Source organism: Zalophus californianus, chromosome 3 (assembly GCF_009762305.2).
Source record: "Zalophus californianus isolate mZalCal1 chromosome 3, mZalCal1.pri.v2, whole genome shotgun sequence".
Classification (NCBI taxonomy): domain Eukaryota; kingdom Metazoa; phylum Chordata; class Mammalia; order Carnivora; family Otariidae; genus Zalophus; species Zalophus californianus.
This window is the reverse complement of record NC_045597.1, coordinates 129,992,406-130,009,325: the sequence shown is the minus strand read 5'-3', so window position 1 is coordinate 130,009,325 and position 16,920 is coordinate 129,992,406. Positions and strand designations below refer to the sequence as shown.

General features: G+C 35.2%; 1 protein-coding gene across 2 annotated transcripts in view; it reads left to right on the top strand.

Annotated features, from left to right (window-relative positions):
- Positions 1-16,920, top strand: part of TTC21B (tetratricopeptide repeat domain 21B) — a 74,643-nt gene that overhangs the window by 10,732 nt on the left and 46,991 nt on the right. For both annotated transcript variants that reach the window (XM_027590858.2, XM_027590857.2), the window contains exons 6-12: positions 2,241-2,398; positions 6,836-6,920; positions 8,130-8,228; positions 10,126-10,318; positions 10,775-10,872; positions 11,191-11,391; positions 15,264-15,393. In XM_027590858.2, the coding sequence (XP_027446659.2) occupies positions 2,241-2,398; positions 6,836-6,920; positions 8,130-8,228; positions 10,126-10,318; positions 10,775-10,872; positions 11,191-11,391; positions 15,264-15,393 (964 nt within the window). The remainder of the gene's footprint in view (positions 1-2,240; positions 2,399-6,835; positions 6,921-8,129; positions 8,229-10,125; positions 10,319-10,774; positions 10,873-11,190; positions 11,392-15,263; positions 15,394-16,920) is intronic.

Here is a 16,920-nt window from a genome sequence, read left to right as displayed (position 1 = left end):
ATGTAAAGCTGGGTTATGAATTTGTAGGTTCAAATGATGTGGTCAGGAAAAGTGACATTTGAGCAAAGACATATATAGGAGGTGAGAGTTGAAGCTCTGGGCTCCTGCAGGAAAGCATTACAAATAGAGGGGATAACAAGTTGAAATACCTTAAGGCATGTTCAGGGTATTGCTGGGAGACCAGGAGATGAAAGTGGAATGAGCAAAGCGGAGGTTAGAAGAGGCTGGAGGAAAAGCAGGTGGGCGTGGGGGCAGGTGGGCGTGGGGGCAGGTGGGCATGGGGGGATGAGCGGCCGGGCTGGTTGTATAAAGCCTTTGGCTTTTAATTTGAACCAGATAGGCAGCCGGTGAAAAGAGAAACGGTATGACCTGACTTATATTGTGAGGGATGAGCAATTAATTGGCGGAGTCATTAGAAATCATTGGTAGGTAGAAATGTATAATTCGGGCCTTTCTTCAGTTCCATTGATGCCTTTAGAACGCCTTAAAACTTCAAATTTTTGATTTGGCAAGAAGAAATTAAATGTGTATGTTAGGAAAACACCTTGTTAGATAAGCAGTAATTGGGAGGATAAAAAGGAAGAAGAGAGATTAGGGTCTTGGCTGTTGTTAATATCCCCTCATCACTCTTGTCAATGTCTGTGGCTGGTGAGCGTGTTCAGATACGCGCCTGGGGTACAGCTAGCATTCCAGCTGATTGGAGTCAAGTTTTACCTAAAGGCACTGCTAGAGGAATTGTGTGTTTATCAAGTTTTTAAAAAGTTTTTTTTGATCATTTCTCCTCCTCCCTATTTCTTAAAGAAAAGCTAGTTGATAACCTCCTAAGGTGGGGCTGTTTCAGGTGTTAATATATTTTAGGAGGGACTTACCTTTTTCCTCCAATACTTAAGATTGGTTTAAATTCTTTTTCTGCTACAACCCATCCCAATTATGTATTTATTTTTCAATTAATTCAATAGAGGATGTTTGCATTAGCCTAATGCCAACTTGGAATGATGTGAACCAAATACACAGCAAATTTAGTTTCATTTAATATGTATGTGGCATCATATGGGAGATGATAGTCTAAGGAAGTAATAGATGTGGTCTTTTAACATGATTTTCTTTTTTTACATTACCCGCTATTTAGGCAGATTCTAAAGATACATGTAATTTGAAAAAATGCTCTGCATTAATCTTTCTCAGCTATTCAGAAATTTTAATAGTAATTTATTTTGACATAATGGCATCTTTGGATGGTTCTCAGACTTTATATGGGAATATAATTATATGGGAATATACATGAAAATATAATCTCAAACCAATTTTAGGATTATATTACATTTTTTGAGACTGGATGCTCATTTTGAACTGAGATATTCCAGGACTAAATTTATTCCTAAAGGAGATCTCGAAGCAAATTTTTAAAAATCTGATATGTGATAAATATGCCTCATATCTTTTCTTATCTATAGCAGTAACTCTATAGCTTTATTTTTTCTGACTATGAAAGTAATACATAGACATTGTAAAAAATATTCACAATTCAGTAATATCTGAATTAAGAATAAATATCACCATTAAAGATAACTAATTAAACTATTGCATTATAGATGACATCTCTTCATGTCAGTAAATACAGATCTACAAATCCACATAACCACCTAAAATTTGATTAAATAGATAGGCTATAATTTAATCCTGTATGGACATTTTGGATTATTTTTATTTTTTCCATTATATCTATTAGAAATCTGCCATAACTATAATCTATATTTTGTGTGGTCTTATTCAATTATTTCCTTAAGATACTTTCTAGAATTGAAAATGTTGAGCTAGAAGGAGTTGCTTGAACTTTATTTTGCTTATTTTTTAAAGTCTTATCTTCTTTAGCCTGAAAGTAATTTTTTGAAAAAAACATACAAAATCTCTTCATTTTAGATTCCATTTGCAAATAGCCTAGAAATATTTTATTCTAAAAGATAATTTTTCTGTTCTAGTTATTTAAATTAGGGTTTTATAACAAAGTCAATTACATAAAATATTTTTATTGTTTTGTAATGTTTGAAAATTTTTGTTTTGTTAAAAACTTGTTTTGTATTTCTCATTATAAAAATAACTGTTCCCTACAGAAAAGTCAGAAAACAAGAATATAGAAAGAATATGTTAAACACTAGTATTGTATGTCTTCCAGGATAACTGTTATGAGAACCTTGGTATGTATGATCACAGTTTTGATACCACGTTTTTTCTCCCATTAGGCACAATGCCTTGAGATGAGCCAGAATTATTCTGGTGCTCTGGAGACTGTGAACCAGATAATAGTGAACTTTCCAAGTTTCCTTCCTGCTTTTGTAAAGAAAATGAAACTACAACTTGCCTTACAGGATTGGGACCAGACTGTTGAAACAGCACACAGGTTAAGTAAAAAAAGATAATACAAGTACCTTTGGATCTGGTTATAATTTCCAGGAAAAAAAAAAAACAACTATATATTTTTATCATATTTTAAGTTTGATTTTTTCATATTTTAAGTTTGATTTTTTCAAACAATATAGAATTGAAGAACTTAACATTGCATTATTTTTAAAAACTCAATTTATTGATTTATATAAATATCTGAATAGCTGTTCTAAGACACTCTTTTATGGAAAATGTCCCTGCCGTTGTGAAGCTTATATTCAAATGAGAGGAACCATATAAAAAGCAGAACAAATAAGAGGTTATGTAGTATGTTAGAGAGTTATAAGTGCTATGGAGAAAAGATAAAACTGGAAAGTGAAATCGGGAGTCGGGGGAAGGGTTCCATTTGATGGGATGGCCAGAGAAGGCCTCAGTGAGCAGATGGTGTTTGAACTAAAGGAGCAAGCCATGCAGCTATCTGGAAGAAGACTTTAGAGAAAGAAGGAAAAACAAGTGTGAAAACCTTGAGGCAAAAGTTTGTGTCATGTTTTTAAGGAGTGGGAGGAGATAAAATGACTGGACAGTGAAGTCAGAGCAGAAGGGTGGAGCAGGGGAGCCAGGATGTGAAAGGTCTTAGGGAGCCAGCATTTGAAAGGTCTCGGTCATCTTGAGGGTTTGGAGTTTTCTTCTGGAGTGTGAAGTCATTGGAGGATTCCTTCTCTCCCTCCGCCCCTCCTCATTTTCCTTCTCTCTCCCTCCATCTGCCTCCCTCTTCTCCCACCTCTTTTTTTTTTTTTTGTGATGTGTAAGTTAAAGAAACCAGTCTTTTATCCTGTAGGTTTTCCATACAAATTTTATTGACTACATGCCATATACCGTATAACTTGTTGCTATCCTATGAATTTCCTATAAATTGGTACTGGATATAGAGGCTTGGTTAGATTCATGTTCAATTTTTTTTTGCAATTATTTAGTAAGTGGTGATGTGTTCTTTCATCAAAGGGACATAATCTTTGCTTGTCTTTTTGTGCTATTAGCAGAATTTTCTCTTTTTAAGAGAGGTAGTGGGGGGAGGGCCAGATGGAGAGAGAGAATCCTAAGCGGCCTCCAACACCCAGTGCGGGGCTCGATCTCCCAGCCCCAAGAACGTGACCTGAGCCAAAATCAAGAGTTGGACACTTAACCGACTGAGCCACCCAGGTGGCTCAGAAATTTGTGCTCAGTATGTGGGTGCTCTAGGATTAATATGGTTATATCATTCTTTCTTCATTTCTTTGCTGGAATACTATTAAAAAAAAACCTTCTAATCTACTGGTGGTTATCTGGTGTTATAGTTCATATAAGAAAAATTGGATAAGTGCTTGAGTCTTTTATTTCTGGGTTTCAAAAAACCAAAAAAAGTTTAAAAATTCCCTGGCATCCTGCAGTAGTGACTGATTAGTAGTTTGGATTTGTTTATATGACATGGATTAAACTTAAATGTTTCTAACCATTTTGGTTATTAAAATTGCTTAAATTATCTCATCTTTGGCTCTTGGTAGCCTCCTCAAGTTAGTTCTTAAGTCCTTTCCATATGATCCTCGTAGTCCTTGATAGTTTCCTTGCTATTTGGTAGAGAGCAAGATATACCGGGGGTACTTCTGTATATTTGCTGCCCCAAACAGGTATTAGGCATTGTGGAATGCAGTCTAATCCCTTTTAGTGGGAAATGATATTTGGAGGCCACAATTTGGACATTAGTAACTGATATTTATATTTTTCTAGATTTGTAGGCACTGTGTGTGAGTGAGGGGGTGAGGGGAGTATCAATACATAAAAAATATATTTTGGGGGATGTGTGTAGAAAATAGACTTGTTATATAGTTTTTAAACTTGATTTTTCTTTTTTTTTAAGTTTTATTTTAGAGAGAGAGTACATGTTCTGGTGGGGAGGGACAGAGGGAGAGGGAGAGAAAACTCAAGGCGACTCAGTGCTGAGCGCGGAGCCCAGTGCAGGGCTTGATCTCACAGCCCTGAGATCACTACCTGAGCTGAAACCAAGAGTTAGATACTTAACCAACTGCGCCATCCAGGTGCCCCTAAACTTGATTTTTCTTTAACTTAGTATTTTGTGGATGTTCTTTTATATCCATTCACACAGATATACATAGTTCTTTTTTAACAATGGAAACATCTATAAAATAAACATACAAATAATTTATCTTTCCTCATTGGTAGACATTTAGGCCTATACACACACACCCCTTTATACACATTTTGTGTATTTCTGGAGGATGTTTCCCAAATGAGGGATTACTGAGTTAAAGGGAATCTTATTTGTTAGGATAGGCTAAGCTCCTAAAAAAAAAAAAAGATCTAAACACAATTTTTCTTGTGATATGTAACTATTTTGAGTGGGTGTAAATCTTGATCAGGCAGCCTTCCTCCACACCGTCATTAAGGGATCTAGTCCCTTTCCGTCTTGCAACTCTGCCTTGTCCTAAAACCTCATGACATTGCTATCCAGCTGGTACAAAGGGAAAGAGGGTGGAGTCATTCCACTTTTCTTTAAAGCCCAGGCCCAGAAGTGGCATACGGTGCTTGGTCTCCCATGGGCCACATCTAATTGCAAAGGTGGCAGGAAAATGTGGGCTAGCTGTGTGCCCAAGCAAATGAAGAGAGAATGGATTTGAGGGGACAGATTGCAGTCTCTACCTCAGGTATGCATGTTTGAAATTCTGGAAGACACTACCAAATTGTTCTCCTAAGAATTTATACTCCCATCCGTAGTCTACTGGATGCCCCCCCACCCTTCCTTATTAATTCTGGCTATTGGTGTGGTGTTTTTGTTTTTAACTATCTGATAGAATAAAAGTGGTAGAATCTGGTAGAATAAAACTTTATTTTTATTTTCATTTCTTCAATTATGTTGAGATTGAGCATCTTTTTAATACCAAAAGCTATTCCCCTCCCCCCCCCGTATGCTGACTGGTCCTTTTTTTTTTTTAAACTGGGTCTATTCTTTCCTATATTTTTAATGGATTTTTATATTTTTTAGGGCAAGTTCTCCATCATGTTTCTTTTTCGATAGTTTTCTTGGCTCTTCTTTTGCAATTGACTGTCAGAATTAACTTACCAAGTTAAAAAAAAAATAAGATTTTGGTTTGAATTGCATTAAATCTATAGATTATTTGGGGAAAAATTTTTTTTAACCAAAAATGAGTATTATCATGGGGCAGCTATTGAGGCATAGCAAACAACTACAGATCTCAGGGCATATGACTATAAGCACTCATTTCTCACTTTGGTAGGGATCATCTGACCTCAACCAGGCTTGCCTGGGGTTCTGCTTCAAATTTTAGATCCAGCTGGCTGGGTGTAGCACCTCATTGCAGTTTGGTCTCTGGTCAGCTCTAAGGGTATTCTTCTCTGGGTTCAAGCCAGAGAGCAGCAGCTACCCAGAGGAAACTCTTCTCATGGTGATAGCAGAGATGCAAGAGGACAGGCAGAAATATTCAGTGCCTCTGAAACTTTGGGGTGGCACACTGCCATTCCTATTCACGTTCCATTGACCAAATAAGGAAAATGTCCCAAGTCCATAGCCAAGAAGCAGTAAAGTACATGTCAGCATTCATGGGAGGAACTGCTCACTTTCATGGCGGAAAGCATGTATTAAGGGAAGCTGGGAAGATTGAAGCTAATAATTCAATGTACCACACCATTCGTGATAAGAAGAAACCTAGTGTGTTAGTTACCCCATTTGTTCAGTTTTTCAAATGTCCTTGAGTAAAGTTTAGGAATTTATATAGCTTTTGCATATTTTTTACTAAGTTTATGTTTTTTTGGGGAAAGGGGAGTTGTTACTAATTTTTTTCTGATTTGTTTTTCTCACATAGGAATCTGTTTTAATGTGAATTACATTAACAGATTTTTAAATGTTTAACCCATCTTTTCATTCCTGCAATTCTTGTAATACATCTTCCTGGTCAGGGTGAATTGTTCTTTTTTTTTCTGAGAGGGAGAGGGTGGTGGGGGGAGGGAGAGAGAGAATCTTAAGCAGGCTCCATACCCCATGCGGAGCCTGATGTAGGGCTCTGTCTCATAATCCTGAGATCATGACCTGAGCTGCAGTCAAGAATCAGACACTTAACCAACTGAGCTACCCAGGTGCCTCAAATTATTCTTTTAATATACTGTTGGATATGGTTAACTAATACTTTATTTAGGATTGCCAAAGGATTTAAAGAGACTGATACAATCTATTCCTATCTTTTTAAAACATATTAAAGATTCAGAGATTTTTTTTAGCTTAAATAATGAGGTTGATAATTTTCATAAAGGATATGCTATCTTACTGATTAAAATTCTTATTTAGACAGTGGAATAGTCAGACCAGCAAACTGTCCTTTCAAACCCTCAAATAAAAAAACCACATTAAGTTTATTTGAACATTAAGTGAAATGTTTTTCTGCAGGTTAATGCTTCAGGATAATCAAAATGTGGAAGCGCTAAGAATCCTGGCTCTTTACTATTTGTGTAGGGAGGGGGACATAGAGAAGGTAAGTTGTATTATTTTAAGTTTCCTGTATTAAAAAATATGTAGTTACACACACGTATGCCCGTACATCAGAGCCTTGAAGAGCTCTTTCAGAATGTATGCCATGGTAGTTTTTCCTTGATTCCTAGAAATACACTTTAATACAGTGATGAGCTTCTTAAATCAACTAATAAAGCAAAAATATTGAATAGTTAAAATACCTTGAAAATTCCTTAAATCATTAATTACAGTATATGTGGTTTCGTACATAAAACTCCTATACAGTAATATACATGATTAATGTAACTGGTGGTGCTAGGTATGAAAGAATATATATGCAAAATATAATTCTTAGTTTTTTTACAGTTCAACTGAGTTTGCATAATTTAAATGGGCTTAGGATGACATCCCATTGGACCGGACCTTATAATAAGATTCATGTTTCTCTAGTAATGAGCACATTGATTATGTACTGGGTTATGGAATGCCAAAATCCAGTCTGAAGCAAATAGTATTATAATAAGTAGTAGATGTGAATTGTGTTTCATTGGGTAAATTAAACTGGTTAAATTGTTAAATGTGACGGCAACTAAGTTCTTCAGTAAATACCAGAGGAATTTTACTGGGGACAACTCTTTAGTAAATTTTCCAGGCATTGAAATTACTTTCAGTGTCTTGATGATTTTTCTATTCTAGAAAATACTTTAAGTATAAACCAGACTATATAGGTAATCCAAAATCTGACCTCATATAATATTAATGTTTATAATTATATGTTATTTTTCATATCTCGTGTGTCATGAACTAATGATTGGAGAGGGAGCTTCGCATATATAGTTAATTGAATATTGTGGGTATCTTTATCTACCCAGAGGTTTCCATTTAATAACAAATATTTTAAAAGCACATTTTATTTTATTTTAAGTTTTATTTATGTAAGTAATTTCCATACCCAATGTGGGACTCGAACTCATGACCCTGAGATCAAGAGTCTCATGTTCTCTGACTGAGCCTGCCAGGGACCCCTAAAAAACACATCCTAAAACTCAATTCTTTATTCATAATTCTTGAGCTTTTTAAAAGAACTTTTAATACATTTCGAAACATAGATTTCACTGGACAAGAGGGAATTTGTAAAAGCAAGGATTTTTTTAATATTAATACTTATTAGTGTATATGTCATGTATTCTTTTTTTCTTATTTTCAAATTATACTGATACTTTTGTTTTAGGCTGCCACTATGCTGGAAACCTTAGAGAATGCATTGGATGCCATGGAACCACAGAATGCTCAACTTTTTTATAAGATCACAGTAGCCTTCAGCAGAACTGTAAGAGAGCCTGCTATGTAACAGAGCTCTGTTATCTGTGCCTGGGAATATAAAACAAGTCACAAAGGTTGAGGCATCAAAGAGTATATGGCCTAGAATGAAAATACCATATGTATGTAAATATGTGATACAGTCTTAGGAAATCCTGTCAGTTCAGAGGAGATATGATTTCCAACCATAAGAAGGCATAATGGAGGTTTCATGGAAGTAGCCCTTGCGGAGCCTTTAAGGATAGGGAAGTGGGAAATTCCAGAGGAAGTGGGAAGTTATTTATTAATCAGAGCATAGGATTTATAACTAGGGTTATTCTTTATTTTGTTTTTTGAAACTACAGTTGACCCTTGAACAACACAAGTTTGAACTGTGTGAGTCCACTTAATGCAGATGTGTTCAATCAATACAGTATTGTAAATGAATTTTCCTTATGATTTTCTTTTCTCTAACTTTATTGTAAGAATATATAACATACAAAATATGTGTTAATGGACTGTTTCGGTTATCAGGAAGGTGTGGTCAGTGTAAGCTATTAATAGTTAAGTGTTTGGGAAGTCAAAAATTATATGCAGATTTTCTTTTTTTTTTTTTAAAGATTTTATTTATTTATTTGACAGAGACAGCCAGAGAGGGAACACAAGCATGGGGAGTGGGAGAGGGAGAAGCAGGCTTCCTGCTGAGCAGGGATCCCAATGCGGGGCTCAGTTCTAGAACCCTGGGATCATGACCTGAGCCAAAGGCAGACACTTAACGACTGAGCCACCCAGGCACCCCTATATGCAGATTTTCAACTGTGTGGTACGGGAGAAGGGGGAAGGGCGTGGGTGACAGCACCCTCACCCCTGAATTATTCAAGAGTCAGTTGTATTTGAAAAACAGTTTTAACATGGGTAAGAGACAATTTTGGTGGGGAAAATGGCTGGGATCTTTTTTTTTTTTTTTTTAATAATACTAGTAAAGAAATGTTTCTCTTACAACATCCAATAAGAAGATCATCAGGAATGGAACAGAAAAATACTACAGAATCTCAATACAAGGAATGAGAGGAGTGAAAAGTTCTTAATTAAACTAAAAAAAAATAAGGAAAACTGTATACACAAGTGAACTACTAGACATAAAATTGGAGGAAAAAAAATCAAGGATCTTAATTATTAAATGACGTTGAAACTGAATTCTTTTGTTAAAAAACAGATTGTCAGATTGTGTGAAATGTAGAGGGAAAAAAATCCTGTGCTATTACAAAAGTTTGAATTAAGGAAGGTATTTACCTTTTTTATTTACTTTATTGTTAGATAATTTATTTTGATTAGTTTTTAAACAAGCTTACAAAAATTCAAGCAGTTTAATATTTTACTCTTAAAAGTTATTATGTTAGAACATTACATACTTCAGCAGAGTTGCCATTTCTTGAAATTTTTTTGAAGCTTTGTTCATAAAGATTCTAATGCATGATCTTTTAAAATATTCTCCCTGGTGGCATACCTTCTCCTTAGGGGGAAAGCAAATCCTTGTCTTAAGTTTTGATTAGATTAATATATATATAAACCAATTTATATAACAGTTTTCTTGTCTAATTTGTGAAACAATCATGAGACAGTTTTAAAAAGTTTGAAAAGTAGAAAAAGTTCTAAAAAATGTACAGCAACTTCATTAGAGTATACTTTTCAAGAAGCTGTTGTTTAAAATAGCTCATTAGGATTTTAAGTTCTGCTAGGATATAAACTTTTGCTGTACTGTCTAGTTAGTAAATAGAGAAGTTTTATTTGATTATTAAATACTTTTATTTATTTTTTCATTCTATTTCTATGAAGTACAAATAATTTGTATCTTTAGGAAAAAATAATCCTCCCACCTGAGTAGAAGTGTTTGACTTTCTAGTCTAAAATTTCTTTTTTCTTTTTAGTGTGGGCGAAGTCAACTCATTCTTCAAAAAATTCAGAGATTACTAGAAAGAGCTTTTAGTTTAGCCCCTCAGCAATCAGAATTTGCTACAGAACTTGGATACCAAATGATTTTACAAGGAAAAGTTAAAGAGGCATTGAAGTGGTATAAGACCGCCATGACACTTGATGAAACTAGCGTCCCTGCACTGACAGGTATGACAGCTCTTTCTAAATGTTCCTCAGAGAGATGCAAGTCATAATTCCTTTAATACCTGCTGTTAAAGGAGAAAAAAATGTGTGTTGTGGTTTTCTAAAATTAAACTGTCCTCCATTGTCCACAATAGAAAAAAAAAACATAAGTCTTCAAAAATGAAGTTTTTATTTCTTAACTATCTTGAGAATAGATTTTTATGAGATAGTTCCTATAAACTCTGAATTTCTTAGTAACTGATTTTATTTGGGTACAAAGCTGCCCATTTTATTTTCTTTTATTCTTTTTTTCCTTAAATCTGAAGTTGTATTACTTTAGTCTATTATACTTTATTATAATGATTAATACTTTAATATATTATGGAGGGAAAATCTGTTTCATTAATGTTTGTGTTAGCTTGAACTGTACATGCCTGAACTGATGTGGACTTTGACTGTTTTTGTCCTGTTTGGTTTTAGGATTTGTCCGATGTCAGTTAATTGAATGGCAGTTACAGGATGCAGATCAGCAGCTAGAATTCCTTAGGGAAATTCAGCAGTCTATTGGAAAATCTGCGGTACAGTGTTTTATTTTATCAGATGGTAGATCCTAGGTACTATTTATAAAATACGAGATTTTAAATTTTAGTAATAGTAATGGCTTTCAGGACTAATACACACTAATTTTAATACATAATTGCATCTACTAACTTACCTCCACACAGAATTAGACTTTAAATATTCTTGTATAAGATTCTAAAAGTTTGTACAGGCTAATACTTAAATTCGAACAGATAATGCACATAAATAGCACTTCATAAATGTTTGAAATCTAAATAGAAATAAATGGCTTTACAACTGAATGGGGTAATTAATGACAACTACTTAATTTCTAGGAATTAACCTATTTACATGCAATTCTTGCTATGAAGAAAAATAAACGACAAGAGGAAGTTATTAATTTGTTAAACGACGTTCTGGACACTCATTTTTCACAGTTAGAAGATCTACCACTTGGCATACAGTATTTTGAGAACTTAAATCCTGATTTCTTGCTAGAAATTATTACCGAATATCTGAATTTCTGTCCAATGCAGGTAAGTAATCCTGGGACTTATTTTCAACGAAAATATTTTCGCCATCACTTATATGATTTTTTATAAAACATGCTAATAAATTGTCTTTCACATGTTAGATTATATCAGCATCTTACAATGGTCGTATTTATATCTATATTAGTTAAAATAGTTTTTAAATCAGAATACTTACACCAATGACTGCTATCAAATAATAATGTATTGATTTACAAATATTCACTTATAGTTCATAAAATCTTAAAATCTTCAGTTTAGAAGAAATATTAGAAGTCATTTAATTCAGACATGCATGTAATATTTGAATCTTCTCCACAGCATCCACATTACATGCCCATCCAACCCCAGGGTGCATTCAAAAATGCAGTTCTTACTGTATGACTATGACTATTAGACCGTATTTCCTATGTTGTCAGACTCAGCTTTGTGTTAAAAAAAAATTAACCCATTTCCTGGTCCGCCTCCTGCTCTCCGGAGTGGCACAGAGCAAATCCAATTACTTCGCCAAAGCAAGGATTATTTCTCACTCATAACACAGACCTTTGGATTTTAGAAATTAGTTTTCATGGTTCTCCTAAACAATTCCAGGTTTTTAGCCATTTATTTTTTATATGACATGACATAGGTAGAACCCTGGCCGTGAGCCTGAGGACAGCCTTTATTTTGTTAGTAAGCTCTCAGTAAGTCACTGTTCCGTGTATGGGTTTGGCCTTGGCAGATCCTCTTCCTCCCTAATTCTGGGTGTTCTCTAGCTTTCTTTTGTGAATTATATTATATTATTGACCCCTGTTGAATTAATAGTTAACTAAAGTCCTTGGATCTATTATTCAGTGCAACTGAGGACCCATGTGTAGACTCTATCCCTAGGAAATTTTATCTCCTCAGAGTCATAATTTCAGATTACCATATTCTTTTAGATCCTGATTGTCATCTGTTTTATACGGATCTTTACTGTCATCCATTATCTGCCTTATCTACCTCTGAATAGAACTGAAGATGTAACCTTTTATTGTATTCTCAGAGAGTTCTTTCCAAATTTATGTAGAACCATTAGTCAGTACTCTTTTTATTACAGACAGTAAGCAGATGACTTAACATTACTGTACTCAGCTCATGATTCAGCCCAGGAGTATCCTAGGAGGGAGTATCAAATACCTCATTGCTAAAAGCATAATACTTAGCATTCTCCCTGATTTACAGCTTCCTTGTGTTGAAGAAATGAGGATAATGGCCTTTCTTGAGGGAAGCCATGCTGCTGTTTTGATCACCAAGTCCTTTTACAGACTTTCATAATCTGTTTTGTTTATTTTTTTTTTTTAAAGATTTTATTTATTTGGGAGAGAGAATGAGAGAGAGCATGAGAGGGGGGAGGGTCAGAGGGAGAAGCAGACTCCCCACTGAGCAGGGAGCCCGATGTGGGACTCGATCCCGGGACTCCAGGATCATGACCCGAGCCGAACAGGCGCTTAACGAACTGAGCCACCCAGGCACCCCATAAGCTGTTTTAAATTAACCATTCTTAACTATAGAGAACAAACTGAGGGTTGCTGGAGGGGAGGTGGGTGGGGGATGGGCTAGATGGGTGATGGGGATTAAGGAGGGCATTTGTGTGCCCTGGGTGTTATATGAGTACTGGGTGTTATATGTAAGTGATGAGTCACTAAATTCCACACCTAAAACCATATTGCAGTGTATGTTAACTAACTAGAATTTAAATAAAAACTTGAAAAGAAAGAAAAATGAATTAACCGTTCTGGAATAACACCTAGGATTGATCCCAGTCTCCCCGTCATGATCTGTTCTCAGTTGCTTAGAGTCGGAATACATTTTTCAGTACTTGTGCAGTATTCAGAATTCATTCAACAAATGCTTGTAGAGTACCCAGGGCTCCGCTTAGAGCTGGCGAGGTGGTCGTGTAAGAATAAACCACAGCCTTTGCCCTCTTGAAGCATATATAACTAGCCGGAGGAGACAGATAATATAGTCAAGTCAATTATGTAATAGAAAATAACAGACTAGGGTCGGGGGTGGTAATTTTGGATAAGATGGTCTGGTTAGGCCTCTTTGAAATGGTAAAAATTGAACAAAAACCTGAAGCGTTCCCGTGGAAATATGGTATAGATTGTCTCAGGCACAGGAACACTTGTGCTGTGGCCTCAAGGGACACAGGAGACTCATGTGACCGGGAGGGAGTGAGGAGGAGGTCACAGCAGAGGATACCAGACCACGTAGGGCCTTAGAAGTTGTTGTCACTTCCCCAACATCAACTCTGAGCACAGTGAGGAGCCAGCAGAAGGTTTCAGCATGATCTGACTCAACAGGTTAAAAGGATTTCTCTGGCAGCTATGCTAAGAATTAATTGTAGGTGAGAAAGAAATGTGGTAAAGTGGTAATTGTGTCCCTAGTCCACGACATTCTGTGTTCCTGCAATATAACTTTTGTCAGAGTAATAGCACCTAATTAGCGCTTATAATGCTGTTTTCATGGGGAAATATCAGAAAGACAGACTTGTCTGTGTCTCCAGCTCTGTTCCTTGCTCCTTTTATATAGTTTTTTTTTTTAATCAAACAGATGTTATCTTAGAGATTGTCCGTATATGCTTTACTCTGAAAGCATTTACAGTAAAAATGATGGTGGGTCTCAAATAATTTTTTTCAATAAATAATTCTTAGCAGGTGGCAAAGAACCTTAACCTCACTATATCACCTACACTTTCATTGTTTTCAAGTGAAAAAAAAATACTTTTAAAGAGTTTACTCTGTATTCATTACTGTTTGAAAACGTGTAAAATTCCAATCTTTAAGGCACCCTAGCCCTATAAAAGAAGCAAAACAAAATATGAAACTACTATGGGATTGTATAAGATAATATAGAATGCTAAATTTTATTACACAGATTATAAATGCTCTAGAAATTTAAAGAAGTAGAGGTGTTCTAAGCATCAATGGTCATATTTTGAAATTCCTTTTGAAATTTTTGCACATTTTTTTGTGCCGCAAGGTAGCAAAGAGATGTGGCACTTTCTTGTCAATAACAACATCTCATGGTAGAAGTGATTGTCAGTAAGAGACCATACTCTAGCTAAGACTATATACTTGTGGGGTATAGGGGGACAATGGGGAGGATTATTTTTCAAATAAAGGAAGCAGCATTAGTAGGGCAAAGCAGGGAGAATGAACATTTGACATTTAAATTCTAATATCACATTTTAGCTTATGAGTGGGTAACCATTGATTAAGACAGCCATTAAAACAATAGATTTCTAGTACTCTTTTAGTTATATTTACTGCGTATTAATAAAAAGAGAAAAAAAAAAACCTTTGAGGACCTTCAGCATGCCAGGCAGAGAAGCAGAAAATGTGAAGGTATGAGACATTTGGTGTAGCGCATGTGTTTTCTACCTTCTGATATCTACTAGGAAAAAAAAGAATTTTCAGAAACTGATCTTACAGTACTCTAGGGGGCAATGCAAGTTACTGAACTGAATAAATCACAAGGCAGGTCTAGAATTAGAATTCACATTGCCTCGACTCTCAATTCCAGCAAGAAATTCTGCCTCTTAGTTATCTTTCCTTTGAATATGTTTCCCTTACAGTTTTTGAACAAATACGCTCCTTTCGTGTTTTCAAATCAGTAATTGTGTAATTCATAACTATTTTGCTGAATAAAAGCCATTATTTACATGGTTTGTTCATAGATCCCAGGGAGACAAATTAGTATTAGTCACATTATGGTAAAGATATGCAAAAGTAGAATAACAGAAATTTTGGAAAAATACATAGTTTTGCTAGTTCTACTAAAATTTAAAGTGTGTGTTCACTTTTAACTAAATACTAGAACTTATAAAATGATATGCTGATTTGTTTTGTTTATAGCCTGCAAGTCCTGGGCAACCTGTTTCTCCACTTCTCAGACGTTGTACCTCAATCCTGGAGACTATAGTAAGAACTGTACCAGGTCTTCTGCAAGCTGTCTTCCTAATAGCAAAAGTGAAATATTTATCAGGTAGAATATACCTTAAAAACTTAAAATAACTTTTTTATTCTGATGTTAACAAAAACAAAAGGGAAATAAACTAAGTATATATGTGGAGAACAGTCGCATAAAATGCATTTTACTTGTGCACAAATAAATAATTTTAATCCAAAACAAAATCGCATAATATTCTGTACTATTTAATTCTTTAAAAATTAAAATAAATGTAATATTTGTTGATCACATGAATTGCTGGGAAAATGCAGTTGTACCACTTAAAAAAAAGTCCGTCAGATACTTAGATGGCAATAAGAATTTATAGTCTTTAGTCCATAGTTATTGACTCATTGGCATAGCCAGATGAAAGGTTTACCAGATTTGGGGCCTTTATGAAATGTATTGGTTAATTCCTGTTTAGTGTCTGTGACTATGTATAGCTCAAAAAAAAAAAAAAAAAAACCCAGATATATAACCTTTGTTTTAGGACACAAATGGGTTTGTGACTATATACATAATAGCCCAACCTTTGGGGCTTATATTTATGTACCTTTTCTAGATGAATACCATGCAAAGTAAATTAAATTTGTAAAATCATAAGGGGTAGAAACCAACTTAAAGGTATCATCCTAAACAATTATTTCTTATATATAATGGAGAGAGTTAGAAGATTGACTTTGCTAATTTTTTGTACCTCAATTTTAACTGTTAAAAAAACAAACAACTAGATGATCTCAAAAGCTGGGATCTCGAAAATACTCTAGATGTAAGAAGTGGCTCTATAATACCTTCTTCTGGTTAAGTTCTGTTGGGCCACATGAAATTTCTACTTTCCTCTGAGTTGAACTGGTATTATCTACTAAATAATTGAACTGGGACTTTTGAGTTCTTTGATTAATTTATTAGACATCTGTTATTTTGAAAATTGATATAAATCAGTCTCAGTGTAGTAATTCTTAATTGCCAAAGTCTCTAGAAATGAAAGTCTCATATATTGACCCCATTTTTAAAAACAGCAGCCTTAAATCATTTAAAATAGTGCTGCCGTATGTCTGAATAGCGGTATCCTGATAAAACTGCCAACTACAATGACTTCTAACCCCAGAACTACCCAGAGTTGGACCAGACTTCGCAGGTTAAGGGCACAGACATGAGCCATAAGTTCCGGGGTTGCCAAGGCCACCTGAACTTCTGACTAGCTGGCTACAAATTCGGGGTTTCTATGACCCCTCAGGTTCAAGTTCACTAGAACGACTCCTAGAATTTGGGAAATTGCTATACGTATGATTAGAGTTTTAGTATAGCAAAAGGATACTAATCCAAACTAGCAAAAGGGAGAGATGCACAGGGCAAAGGCCTGGGAGGGTTCCAAATGTGAAGCTGCCATTGTTCACTGTCTGTGGAGTTGGTACACATCAACAATCCAACACGTGTATATATGACAGTACGTAGAGAGCATTAACAACTAGGGAAGCTCACCCCAGGTTCATTATATAGGCAGGGATATGGAATCATTGGGCATGTGATTGAACTCAGGCTCCAGGGTCCTGCTCCCCAGTT